A 15,170-nucleotide genomic window follows, 5' to 3' on the forward strand; every position below is an offset into this window, starting at 1 on the left:
AAAGGACGGACGTCCCGCACCAAACGGTAGCACTGTAAAAGTTAATTAAAGATTCTTTCCACTACTGCTATATGGGTTTCTTAATTTCATTCTGTTTTACTCTTGTTTTCTTACTGAATTGACGATTTGTGCTTGATGTTCAGTAGAATGTTGCTTTGGTAAACTTTTTCAGTTTGCATCAGAAAATCTACGATATAATAGCAAGAGACCTTCGTATATATAAAAACTAAAGTAACTTTAAAAAATAGCTAGCTAAACTATTTTTTAAATACACCAAACAAACAAAAATCTCATCATTAGCATGATATGTTTTGAAACTTAATCAAAACATGAGATTAAATTTGTTCTAAGGTGTTGAATATGTGAAAACTATCTTGAGTTGAACAAACTGTCCTGGGATTGCCAGAATCAATATTCAGTGTTGGCTTATTTTGGCGGTTGGCTTCTTGTATTTCAATCTCTACCTGTCCAAACGTCTACACATATCTGGCAAACCCATATGCAAGTTGGCACAGCAAGTTGAAACGGAGGCGGCAAGATGTTTGTTGTTTGATTGAGCTGCGATCATCATTTTATCATTATTCACTTCACAAAACTCGCGCAATACGCCTCAGGCATCTTTACACGTGAGCCGCCCCAAAGTTTCTTTTACGATCCGTAAACTTGCAGGTGCTTAAATGGGTGTGAGAGTTATTTTAAAGCCATTAAGCTATACATTTACTCCGTCGTTCTTGCTCGACATCTTTGCAATCATGATGCTACCTTATGCTGCCTCCCAAAGAGCAGCCTCAGAGCCAATCTGCTGGAGTTTCACGATCTACGGCAATCGGGTTGTCTATTGATAAAGTTTCTTGACTCATTTGGGCACAGTCGTTCCACTTCTTCTTGATAGAGCGCTACTGTGTTACTACAACGAATGGTGTTGCGATTGGCTTTCGTAATGAATGGATCGATCGATCGAATGATCGATCGATAGAGCAGAAACGAGATCGTGCTCTTCTGCCCTGCTGTCCCTGCTCCATCGACTCGCATCGCGTCGCATCCGGCGTTCTCGCGGTTGGACAATGGGAAGCAGTGAAAAATGGTTTTCGTAATATGAAGGAAGACAATTAGCCACGAGATAATTAGGCATTTCCTTCAAAAGACCCCCAGTGCTGGCTGAGAGGTGATGGAGCAAAAAGTTGACTACAGTTGAGGGTAGGGAGCATACTGGATGGTAGCCACGGATATTTATAAAAATACCGTGTATCCATGCCAAGGGCACAAGAAATTGTTTATTTTTTCTGTAGAATCGTTAATTTCGTAAGATCCCACAAATCATGCGACACAATATCCTTGACCAACAATTGAACAATAAATCTAATACGTTCGTATGTTCATATGATTGCATTGCAGGTGTAAACATTTACGAGGAATGGTGTATTTTTAAATGACTGCTAGATGTACCATAATTTACCATCTTAACAAAATATTTAGCCACGTTACATGATACGTAATACTAACCTGATTTGTATATATAAATTTCTTGAACGTCTAATTTGTGTTTCTTTTAACGGCTTTATTCCGTCGCATATATTTAATAGTTACAATCATGTAGTTACATCTTCCATTGATCATTTAATGATGTAATTCAATAAATTGATACAAATTGTAGGTGTATTGAAAAATGTTGAATGCAAAGATCTATGCACGGAGCTGCATTCACACAATTTTGATTTTGACAGACAGTTTAATTTCAGTTAAGCATTTATTAACCTACCAAATTTCGTGAAAGCTATCGTCATGAAATTTTATTTTTATTTTCGTGTAACTGGATACTGACCGTCCATTGACTGCATTCATTTATTTGAATGAAAAAAAAGATGAAACTCAAAGTAAACAGAAGTAAAAGTATCACAATCCGACAATCTGAAAAGACTTTCAGAAGCACCCTTCACATGTTCCCAAGGGAAGCAATCGCTCAAATAGTGCCTATCTGTGACAAAATTTTGAACAGTAGCTAAAAAAAAGAAACAAATATTACAATACACAGTTCAGTGAAGAGAACGTCCACAGAATACTCAGAATATGATACCTCGCGTCATATGCAGATAATATCCAAAATTGCTTACAAAGAACAATACCTGTTACCTGTTTTACAATGTGCAGAAGACGAACGAAGATAACAACGGTAGAAGGATCATTGTTTTCTCGAGACAATCGAATTACCGGACTATTTAAGAATACCTAGAAATGTCAACCCACCCGCTGTTTGCGTTTTTACCGATAACATGGCAATCTCTGATAGATGCCAGAGATGATCAATCGAAAGTAGAGAACAAATGATCGATTTGCTTCTGATGATTGAAAATCTGTCTATACGATAATCTAACATTTCAATGGACTTCCTACATCAATAAAGGGTTTTGATGGCTATTTCAATTGAAATACCAAATAGAAGCTCAAAGGTATGAGTGCTAGTAAAAGTAAAAAATAGCAAACATCGCTCATATTGGATTTTGTTCAAAATATTGTTTGCTCACAAAATATTGTTAAAACCAGTACCCTGTTGTTATGCTTATCGTAATCTCCCTTATTTTATCGTGATATGTTGCATGCTCTGAATGCATGTTTCAATGAAAGTATTTTTTGCATTTGGTATAGTACTAATGAATATTCTAGTGAAGTAATAGTAATAATATTGAAAATAACGATAATAATAATAATATTAATAAAAACAATAATATTATATAATATACTGATAAATTGAATATAATAATAATAAAGCCTTCAACAGTTTTCAGTTTTATCAATTTGTTTCGCTTTATTGGTTTGCATTCAATTTATAGAATTATATTAAAATTTTTGAAAACTTTTCAAATTTTTTAAAGGAATCAAACAGCAATCTAAATAACCCGACCACTACCCGTCATTTTACCAGAACTAATGAAGTTTGAAGTATTGCTGTCTGCCTATGCAAAAGTAGTATATAAGAAATCATATCGCCACATGTGGGTTTTATTTTTGTTGTAAAACACATGTAAATATCACAACTATTTCACATTAGTTTACTTGATATAAGCATTTGAAATATTGTTAATAGATTTTTCAAAGGTATTACAATTATACGAAATTCTTTGCTATCCAAAATTTTAGTCCAGAGTTAGAAATTAGAGAAGATAACTCTTATTTGTAAACATGTTGATCATACTTTTTCCTTTTGACGACTTTAGACATTCAAATAGAACCCAAAAATCAGAAAACGAATTAAAATGTTAGTTATGCAAATAAAAAATAAAAATTATCAGGAATTAACAAACTTAAGTAACCCATGTAACCAATGTTGTATAACCATCAGTCAACCAAAAGCCTGGTCTAGCGACAGCTGCGTTATGACCACATATCAAACAGGCATTCAATCGGCTTCAATCACATGAACACTAACGGTTCCTGCTATTGTTATACCACTTTCAAACAGCAGGTCATTAGCTGCTGGTGCTACTTGAATTACTTGCACCATTACGCAAAGCACTAATGGTTGTCATAGTCTACCAGTAGTTGGCACAGCCCTTCTTGAATCCATTTCTCCATCATCCTTTCACCATCACTTCTGCTAGCGGTTAATTTTTTTTGCAAGGAGCAAGTTCCATGGTAAGACTTGAATTTTGATGAATCGAGCGAAACTATATACTTCTCAGAAAGACCGTCATGTCTAGAAACGTTATAGACGGTGACTCGAGATGACAAATCATCAATCAAAGCTAGTAAAGCTTGAAGACAAAGAATACGTTAAGAGGAATCAATAAAGTGGTTTTAATATCAATAAATAGCAATAACTCGAGGCTTAAAAAAATAATTGAAATAAGATGCTCTCAGAATCTACTGGCAAACTATGTTTTATTTTTGCATTTATATCTTTATGTTATGTAGTGCTTTAAGATGTTTTTGTCAAAGTTTTATGTTATGTCAATGTCTTAACGTTTTAATTAATATTCTTCTATTTTATGTAATACAATTATGTATTTGTGAAACACTTTGCTTTCCAATGCAAACTTTTACTAATAAAATTTTAAAAAATTATAAAATTAAAAAATGTCACAGTGAAATACACTTTGATATCTTATGAACGAAATGGAACTTATTTTGAAGCCTACTTTCGCGACAAGAATGTACAATAAGCAAATGTCTACAGCTGACCATTGATATATGTATCTACCTTCATCAGCAAGTTCATACGACAGTATACGTTTGACCGTTGCAGCATGTGCTATCATTACAGAGCAGGCGGGTTTTTAATTTATGATGGTATTAAATTTATGCTTGCGCTGGTAGTGATATCTTTACCCTGATTTGATCTAAGTGTTGCTTTTCAGCTCTTGCATTCGATTGTAGTGCCAGTTTGAAAGATATTTATATAACACTTGGTGTGGTTTCATACAGCTTCCAATTTAGGACTGCTATCACTGTACGTTGTTTGTCATACGATGAAGCGATTGTGGTGGTGCTTGGGAACTATGATTCAATTTAAAATATCTCAAAAATTAAATTGGGGAATCCGTTTTATTCATTCTTCTAATCAAATTAATTTTTCAATCTTTGACATCTTCTAAGTGGAAACAGAGTTTAAAATCAAAGTTAGGGTGGCTTACGCATGGTGGCTCAAGTAAAAAAAAGTTACCATACATTATTCCTTTCCATTGATTTATTAGACAATCGAAAGATTTATTTCGTTCTTAACTTCATTCTTATAGATATTGACTACAACGCATAAAATATCATCGGGTAATGCATAAATTTATCTAAATAGTAGTTTTGAAGATTTGGTAAATGTATTGTGTAAGAATTTTGTAAGAACCTGTCTAAAAATTTTGGGTGTCTTCTTTTTTTAAAAAGACGTACAGCTAAACCCAGATCTAAAATTTTCATGTTGCCCGATAGTCAGTCCTGCGCATGAGAATCTTTCTTGTTAGACACCCTTATTCTAAATGTTGAATAAATATTGCTAAAGTTTTAATGTTTGGTTTAAAATGTTATTAGGTTTCTACAGCATAATTAAAATAATAATTTGGTCTGCTGCTGAATTGACGGATCTTTGTTGTTCAATGATCTTACATTGCGCTTGCGCTACGCGATCTACGCTACGCTAACTTTAAATTCGTCGTATGCTACAGCTATTAAATCGATGAAATGCGTCCGTAGCGTGAATCGACCACACACGCGCTCGCGCAAGTATAAAACAGCCAAAGCCATGTTTCGTCGATTCTAATAACACCCGTTGGTTTCGGAAAGTAGGCGGAGTTTTCTCCATTTCTATTGCCATAGCACCCAAACAATCGAGTATCGTCACTGACGATGAAAATCTCTTTCGTTCACAGTAATATTCACTCTAGCTTCAATTATTCCTTGTAATATCAGCGTTGTCCAACACCGCTTATATTTTGCATCATGATGAAGTTCTGCAACATGGTGAAGAATATATACTAGGGAATATATTTGAGAGTAGAATTCAATTTTGAATAAATATATTTCAAAGTAGAATCTATAAACTAAACAAAGAAAATATTGCAATGATATATTATCTAGTTATATACGCTGGTTTTGCGCATTCTATTGTTATTAATTTTGAGAATATTTGCTACATCCGAAGCATTCGTTTGGTATATTTTGACATTCATTTTTGAAAATAATCATGCTTCAGTATTAAATGAATTCCATGTAATCAGTTCAAAATGTGAATAATTTGGAAAGAAATATGGAAACCGTATGTTTGACGTGCCTGAGCTACATTAGGGATGTTTGAGGCAGCTGTTCTTTCGGTAAAACGTGCGCTCTATTTCGGTCAAGTCGGCGCAAACTTATGTTACGAAACGGTATTAGCCATTATGTTTGGTTTAAGGTCGCGTTGCTCACTAAACTACGAAATTTCCCCTTCGCTAGGGATACACCCCACTGAATGATACGTTTTGTCATCGCTTGCAAGTATTGGTTGACCCTTTTATTTCTCCATTTCATCGTGTTGATCACCGGAAGCATGGAGGAAGTGTCCTCCCAGGGTCTGTCGTAGATATTCCTGAATGTGGGTTGCACATGAGATATCAACAGTTGCCTTATCCAAAACTCACACCATTATAAAAAGACCCCTGTTTAAACTGTGCTACGCTAGCGGGTAAGGGCAATGTAGAAGTAATACTCTAGCTGTATGTCAGACTAAGGTCCTGTAATGTACAGCCGGCATGTTTTCATTTGGCTGTGTAGATCACGAGGCAGTTTGAAAGAAGGGTGAACAATAAAGTTACCAGTATCGCGCTTACTCGCAGTGCGCGAGAAGAGGAAATAATTTCATCTCCATCGCGCATGCATATCGCTGTAGCGTAAGCCCTCGAAGCAATCGAAGTAAGCAACTCCCTCCAATCGATCAAACAACAGCACAGGCCCAATCGTGGCGCGGAATCGCAGCTTACAGTCGAGAAGTATATGAGTAGTGTTTTTGTTTTCTCGTCCGTGGCCAACCAGTTACTTGGAAAGACTTTCGGCAGGCGCTCGCGGTCGCGTGAACGGATCGCGGCCAGTGCCAGTCGTAAACGGATCGACAACGGTCGACATAGCTGGCATGTGCTCGTGCGCGCCGATTTTTCTGAGAGATTTCTATGCGCGAGTTTTTCTGCCAAGTCATCACGTATGGCGAACCGTCGGTAAAACGAGTGATCTTCGTTGCTTCATGCCAAAAGAATAATTACAAAACTCGGTTTCAGTGCATGGATCTTGTGTGAATCATTTGCATCTATACCAAAATATTGAGTGAAACTTCAAGTTCCTGTTTCTGTTTTAAAACTAGTGCGATCTCCATACAAGTACACGTGTTTAAATGATCCTTTCTCTATATAGTATTTTCTTAACGTCACCGTCAAAATTATTCACTAGCTAGTACTAGTGGTATTCACTAGCAGCGCATAGCTATTGAATGTTAGTGTACAGTTTAACATGTGGGTGTACGACGATTACCACCTTAACGATGATGTCTGATAGTGTAAATTTAGCTATTTGCGTTAGTTAAATGAATTTCATGAAAAGACTAGTACGTGAATAGACGAGTAGTCAAAAAATGTACAACGATTCAACAGGAATATTATCAACGAATCTTGAGTATTACCCAGCAACGGAAGTGTTCTGCATTCGTACCAATTGAAATTGACCTTAAATTGGCGTTGTTCACAGAAAAGTGTGTGTATCCCATGCGTAAAAAAAGCTCGTGTTGTTGTTTAGAGTGTCAGTGAATGCGTGCAATTTAAAATAATAGTGTTTAGTGATGATGATACTGCCTGATATAACCACGCTAATGAATATAATAACCTACAATTACCTTCCGTGTAATCGTGATCGTTAAAATGCAAGAAACAATCCTACACAATGAGAAGATACTGAATTAAATAAATGTAATCTGTATGTTTGAGGTACACTGAGAAGACATATTCGTTCAAATATGTGATGATTTGTAATAAAAACATTGCCTGAATTTTTAATCGTCCTCAAAGCTCCCCTTAGATTCATTGATCTCCTGGAATACAAAAATCTCATTCGTAATGGATATGTCAGGTGCTAACTCACTAAACATGAGGCCGCTGTTTAGTGGATACCCGTTTCAAGGTAAATCAAGCAGGCGTATTGTTACGCCTATAATTATTTCAAGTAATTTTAGGTCCCTTGAAAATAATTTGTGTTATTGTTGTTGATCGTTTTCTATCGTTGGTGTTGTCGATCGTTGTTTCTAATATAATTATTCGAATTTCAACAAAGAAATTCAATTTCCTAGGAGGGCTTAGAACAAAAAAGATGTTTGTGAAAATGGAACCTTGTTAGTTTATCGTTAAACGATTTAGAACTAACAAAAGTTGAGAAATAATGTTGCTGACCAGCAGCAAATTATTGAAAATTTGTTCACAGCTTTAAAATCAGGCTCGTTTTACTTCAGTGTGCATTGAAACAACTAACAAATGTATGTGTTAGTTCTTAGTTAAATTTATATAAAACTATTGCAATTGCTTGAGGCCAGATTACCTGTATTGCAAAAATCAAAGTGATAATTTTTGTAATTAGTTTTAATTAGTAATTAATCATTAGTTAATCATTTCTAACTTAAATAATATTGAAATTCATTTTTAACGTAAACAGGGGCAAATAATTATGTTTTTCTTTGGGTCTTACATATGTGGTACAATTTACACAATAATTGATTCGGTAAATATTAAACCTCAACTTGTATTAGTAGTTAAGATAAGTAATAAGTTGAATATGTATTGATGTTACATAATAATCACTTTTAAACCTATAATTTTGTTCTGTTTTGTATTGGATGTTGTCTCAAATGGGCTATATTCATTACATTATCTCATAAAAGAACCTTTTTTAATTTGTCTATTGAAGTTATATTATACCTCAAAACTAATCTTCATACGAATTAAACCTTACTAATTTTATATCCTTGTTTCGTATTTTCTATTTGTGTTTTATTTTTGAGGCTCAAATGCTTGATTTCATCGTAATTTTAAGTTAAGCACACTGAACAGCAGACGGCAGGTGAGGTGATATTTCCTAAATTTTCAATGCTACAAAAGGAAAGCGATGGAACAGCAACCGAAATTGCTTGACCTACGAACATTTTAATCTACCAACTGGCCTCATTTATTCACTACAACCAACACCAAACGTAGAGGCAAATTCTCTCAAGAGTATAAAGTAAGGAAGGGCGGAGATTCAACGTTGGTTGGCAAAGACCAAAGCGTTTGATGCTCCGAGCTAAGGCATATGGTGTACAAATTAGCTATACCTGAATTCCGACGAATCGTATCGGTCCAAACCCGGTCAACCGGGGGCGAGAAGAAATGGAAAACCGGAAAATCGGAATTTTACACGCTGGGACCAGATGTTTCCCTGACGCGATCGATCTGGTTTGATCTATGTTGGCTTCTGGAATAAGATCATCTTATTCAATACACATACTATGATATAGCTTGCAAGGTATGATAGTATTATACGTTCAAATAAATTGCAGATTCAGTATACGCGACACACGACCTCGAACGATTTCTGAAGTCGTTCTACCATTATTTTAGAATTCCTGAGAGTTTGAGAAAAACGGTGCTAAATGAATGGCTATGTATTTCGTCAAGCCCGACTATGAAGTGCTGAAGGTAATGTTTCAATAAAGTATCAAATGCTTGTACAGCACAAACAACAGTTGTTAAATATAGGTTTGATTTTCAGATTACTTAGAGGTTTGTTTGTAAAATGCTAGAAAAACTAATGTAAGAAGATAATATTTATTATTACTGTTATTATTATTATTATTATTATCATTATTATCATCAATATTATACACTATTTGCATGCGCTATAAGATTATAGCTTTCTATGGCATTAAATGAGTAGATGTCTATGAAGAAATAAAGTAAATAAGTAAGTGAAAAAGATGAAAGCTTTATGAAATTCAAAACAATCTACACATACATTTGATTTTGGATGCCTGCTATTTATGGATTTGCCAACGGTAGCAACAATACAACTCTTTCACTTTTGTCTTATTTCTCTATATGTGTTTTATAATTTCTATTACATTCTTTTTTTCTTTATATTTATCAGGTCAAGGCCGCGTCAATCAACTTGGCGGTGTGTTTATTAATGGACGACCTTTGCCAAACCATATTCGGTTAAAAATCGTCGAAATGGCTGCTTCCGGAGTGCGACCTTGTGTGATTTCACGCCAACTTCGTGTTTCCCATGGGTGTGTGTCTAAGATTTTGAATCGTTATCAGGAAACTGGTTCTATTCGTCCTGGTGTAATTGGTGGCTCGAAACCAAAAGTAGCCACTCCGGAAGTAGAAGCACGTATAGAAGACATGAAGAAAATGAATCCTGGTATTTTTAGCTGGGAGATACGTGAAAAGCTTATTAAGGTAAGAATACTTATTAGTATTGTTTAAAATTATTTAAGTATTATCTAACCGTATGAAAGATACATTTTTCATATAAAAATTATGCTACACTGTAAAACAATTATGTTTGAATTTAATACTTGGTTCACTCCGTTCACAAAAGAAAACAAAGCATCGAGTTTATTTCAATCTTCACATCAAATAATCTGAATTTATATCTATATTCCAAGAACAAACACAACCTGAAATTTTATTTCATTGTTATTCAAAAATTATAACAAATTGTGTTTGTACTATCATATTAATTTATTGATTACTGCGAAGCATAGGTATTGATAGCATATTTTTCTTCTATTCTAATTCCCCAAAATTCTTTCTCGTAAAAATATTCCATATTTCTAAAAAGTGTCTCGATTTTCATGTGCTAGATTGGCTTAACACAAAACTAAAACAAAGTCATGAAACAGGAAAAAATGTTTATTTCAAAATACTATCTATAGGAATTTTGATCACATAAGTTGAAAGTATTTCAAAAACGAGCTGTCTTCATATTATATTAGAAAAATATTGTAGACGATATAAATTGAAGGCTTTCAATCTGCATAAGGGAAGCTCTTAAAAGGTTATACTATTTGATTTTGAACAAAATAGTCTTGCAAAAATTGTTTATGATCTGTTTTGCGCGGGGATTTTTAGTTTTTTAATGGGAATGTTAGTACTCCTGCTTTTAATATGGTCTACTGATTATTGAAAATTACATATATATTCAAACATTGCAAATTCTTCTTTAAATTGTGTTTTATTCCAAATGAAATGAAATTGCAAATTAAAAAAGGCCATTTATAGAACGCTCACGCTTGTTATGACATGAACGGAATATTGCAATAACCTCATTTGTTCTACTAAGCTTTAATTTATTTAGAATATTTTTGTTTGATATTTAGTTTGTTATTTATCCTTAGTGGGCTTATACCACATCAATACTTATTCTACGGTGTATGCTCATATAAGAAGCATACACACATTAGGAATCATTTTGTAGTGTTAATTTGCTGAGGTACACGAATCTGCTACTTTCCCGATACCGCTAATGACTTTCGTCGATGATGAATAGCCAAGAGGTCGCATTCGGTAGTCAAAAGCTCTTTTTGGCGGATGATCTGTTCTTTATTCTCGATTTGGTAGATTGGCCGGACCAACATGTGGAATATTAGCTTTTACCGGTGAATTGTGATGAATGATGATCTGAATTCCCTGTAAGCAGTAGTTGAAGGTAAAAAAAAGGTGAAAAAGAAAGGAAACCCAATTTTAGGAGTAAGAATGAGACGTAAAAAGAATTGAAAATTGACAAAAAAGCTCATCATTTTAACCACAGTAACCGGCCTTCTTCACAGTTTGCAATTTAACTGATACAAACATCATTCACAACCTTGGATCAGTGGATCAGAAGATCGTGCATAGCCGTGTCTGGTCGTGTGGCGGCTGTTTGCAGTAAACATAATTTGTTTTCTGAAGAAAAGTGTTTCGACAATGAAACTTCAATCTACTACCGTGACTCATCATGACGTAACGTTTGTCCAGATGTATGAAGTTGTGAATGAAATTCTTTGAAAGATCAGAAGCGAGAGGCGGAAAAGCTACACCGATCCAGTCAATAAACCCCATTAAATGATCTCCCGCGAGAGACGGCTTACGTGGCCCACTGAAACGTGAAAGATTTCTCACCCAGAGGAAATTCCGGTAGCGTAGCAGATATTTAGTCACGGATTGTTTGAAAATACATACATCCAATTGTTTGTTGAATCTTAATATTTTTCTACGTAGAGCTTATGCGTATTGAAGAGAATAATCAGAACTTTATTCGCTGAAAGAAAATGAAAAAAATCATCAAAAGACCTCGTCTACCGATGTTAGGTCTTGAAACTTGGTTGAATCCAAATGAGGTTTTTGATAAGTATTTCAATTTTATTCTTAATCACATCACATGTGCCAGAATTCGTCAATCAAAACTTATAGTATAATATATTAAACGAAATATTCCGAGTTTAACCGAGTTTCCGAGTTTAAAATGCGGTATGCCTGTTCAAGATATCTCTGGTCTACGTATGAATGAAACATTGATTCTTAATGGAATGGCAACTAAATTGGAAGCATCAACCGTTTGCGTCGTATCCATAATCGTCTATCGCGATTTCACATCCACAACCAGTTTCATAATCTTTCAATTGTTGACATTTACCTCAGGAAAGCATCAGATCTCCCCAACTCACACGGGTTTCACGCGGAGGTAAGAAAATATAAAAAATCGTACAACAATGATCCGATTAAGGAAATTTGTTTTCGATCAGTTCAGTGATATGCATGGAGTGTCTACGGGACATACGTTCTGAAGAAGCCGACAATAAAACACACATCAAACAAGCATTTTGAAGGTAACTCTTCTTGCGCTTGGCTCGATAAATTGGAGCAAAGACCTCCTTCACATTCGCCCAAGTTGGCGAGATAAGTATTTTCCAAGCTGTCATGTCAATCTCACGTTCGAAACTGTACCAGTGGAAGTTGGTTTATAGGATCGCAACCATTGAGTCGGCAATACCAAAAGAGAATTAAACCTTCCAAAACATTAAGTTGGAAAAAGGCTATAAGTCAATAGACAATAAATTATAAAAAGAGGTTTTTAAACAACTATTATGGTATAGAACATTTTTTTACTTTTTGCTCTTCTACCATTCTAGACGACCAGCTTGGACGACCCCTCCGATAATAGATATTCTAGTCGACTAGGATCTGACGTGGGCTACCGGCAGGTAAATGCCTTTTTATTGTTCAACATTTCTCTTCTTGGATGACTAAATCCAGCATGATCATTATATGCTGAATCAATTGATTGAAAAAAAAACACTTGCTGCATTTAATATTATTTGAGAATTCGAAATTTTCATTTTTCAATGAAATGGTTTTTTTTTAAACTATACTTGATGGGCCAGAGTCGATGGAGCCAAATGAATAAATTTTCAAAAGTAAGCTGCAAGACTAGCCAGCATATATGATATTTACGTGACTTTTGTTATTCACGAATCACATTTTGAATTTTTAAGCTAGTTTGGACAAAAATATACATTGATGTCAGTAAAATCGGACAAAAATACATGCACTTTTGTAAAAAATGTTTGCCGTTCCATCAAAAATCTTCTGCATTTGTGGCCGACATTTCCATTTTTTTCACATAGTATAATGAAGTTAGCAGAAAACCATATGAAACCAAGTGTTAAATCTGACATAAGATCTTAACCTTCATAACGCCTGTAAAAAAGCGAATATGAAAGTTGATTTAATATGGCATTCGTATTCTCAGTCTTAATGTGGACCGTGGTACATTTTTTTGCAATATAATCCTTTCAATCACTCTTTCAGTTGCATCTGTATGTCAACCTTTACTGCTTGATTAGTCGGCACGGTTCTTTACGTCCTTATTCATTCGTAGTTTGAATTTCCAAGAAATGTTGTTTATGACATATTTATTAGTTGTTAGTCGAGTCTATGCCGAAGTAAAAATGAAAGTGTGATATTTATATTTTTACTGTGAATATGAGTATTCTGAGCTGAATGAAGAGACGTAAGAATTCGCCCATAAATCTATTTCCCTATAAAAAACATCAACTTCAACTATAAAGTTAAAAAATAAACATACAAAATTTGCTATAAATTAAAAAAAACATACAAAGTTTGGGATTGCTTTTTGTCTTGGTTGTAATGGATTTGAGCTTCCAGTTATATAAAAAAGAACAAAATAAATAAATTATATGCTGGATTTAAAACCTAGTACAAAACATCTTGTTCTAACATAGTTCAACAACTGGTGTTCGGTAAAGACTGCCTTGCTAAACTAACCTAAGGCTTTTTATGACTTGAAATTTTAACGTAGCTGTTTAGCCAGTTCTGCTTACGGAGGAAGTTCAATCAAATTTTAAGAACCCTGCGTATTGATCAATGATACTGCATTGTTTACTAGCTAATTCTTCAAACTATATTTGATGTTATCGGTATTATGAAATACCACTGTTTTACCTTTTCCTTCGAAAAACTTTCCTCTTCCTGTACTAGATTTGGGTGTTATAATGTTTATAGTACGTCAAAAATAGTTTTTAAATAGATTTTTCATTAATTTTTTCTTAGTACTCAACTACAACATTGATTGTTATAATGTTTATAATAAGTCAAAATTATGTTATAAATAGATTTTCCATGATTTTTTCTTAATACTTTACAACAAAACTCGATTTTAAACATAGTACTTTTATTTTCAACAAAAGGAGCGTAGATTTCCATTCGATATACAATTGTGCATCTGAATGACAAGCTAGCATGGAAAACACATTACGGAGCCTCGTATAATTTTTTCCTATCCAAAAAAACTTCTTACTTTTGATACGTTTGACCAAAAGTACCACCTATTCATCACTTTTCTTCTGTTTTGATTGACTTTCGCACCTGCCCGAATCAATATCGAGAAGGTGTTATCCTGATCATCATTTAATTAACAGACGCGCGGTATACAAGCGGAAGGATAAAAGTAAAGGCACGCGGCCGATAGTTTCTGTTTCGGGGTTTCCATTTTCTAAAAGAACCACAGCAAGAGGACCACAAACGTGCCGCGTTTTAAATTATTTTTCGTTTGATTTGGAATTTTCAGGTTTTTTGGCATTTATCTTTTACGCATTGGCGTCAGCATGATATGTAAAAAATGATTGTTTGGTGTGGCTATGATCACGGGCATAGTTATGATTGTAATGTTTTAAATTTAAAAATATAGTAGTAATGTGTTTAAGCAACAATCGCAAGTGCATGCACAGTTTGATATGGAAGATCGTCAGCCGTTATCATATGATGAATTAGTCTAAGAAGGTCATAACAAAAATGCATAATGGGGTGAAACACAAAATACATAAAACTTAATAATACGCGTAATTATTCATATCTAATATATATATATATATATATATATATATATATATATATATATATATATATATATATATATATATATATATATATATATATATATATATATATATATATATATATATATATATATATGTGTGTGTGTGTGTGTGTGTGTGTGTGTGTGTGGGAATGTGTGTGTATTTAAGGTTTGCTAATATATGTGCGCGTTGTAGAATGAATGCAACGAATAATCGTGTGTGCATACATCATTTATACCTTTAAGTTGTGTATGGAATAGATTCTCTTTCGTGGTGTTCC

The 15,170-nt window shown here is 34.2% G+C and overlaps 1 protein-coding gene across 1 annotated transcript in view; it reads left to right on the forward strand.

The window, feature by feature from the left end:
• The first annotated feature begins 7,559 nt into the window (after positions 1 to 7,559).
• The window catches only part of LOC128721212 (protein gooseberry-neuro), a 17,309-nt gene continuing 9,698 nt past the window's right edge, over positions 7,560 to 15,170 (forward strand). Inside the window, exons 1-3 of the mRNA XM_053814939.1 lie at positions 7,560 to 7,623; positions 9,616 to 9,929; positions 12,644 to 12,715. Coding sequence (XP_053670914.1) covers positions 7,560 to 7,623; positions 9,616 to 9,929; positions 12,644 to 12,715 — 450 coding nt within the window. The remainder of the gene's footprint in view (positions 7,624 to 9,615; positions 9,930 to 12,643; positions 12,716 to 15,170) is intronic.

The sequence above is a fragment of the Anopheles nili genome, chromosome 2 (assembly GCF_943737925.1).
Source record: "Anopheles nili chromosome 2, idAnoNiliSN_F5_01, whole genome shotgun sequence".
Lineage (NCBI taxonomy): Eukaryota > Metazoa > Arthropoda > Insecta > Diptera > Culicidae > Anopheles > Anopheles nili.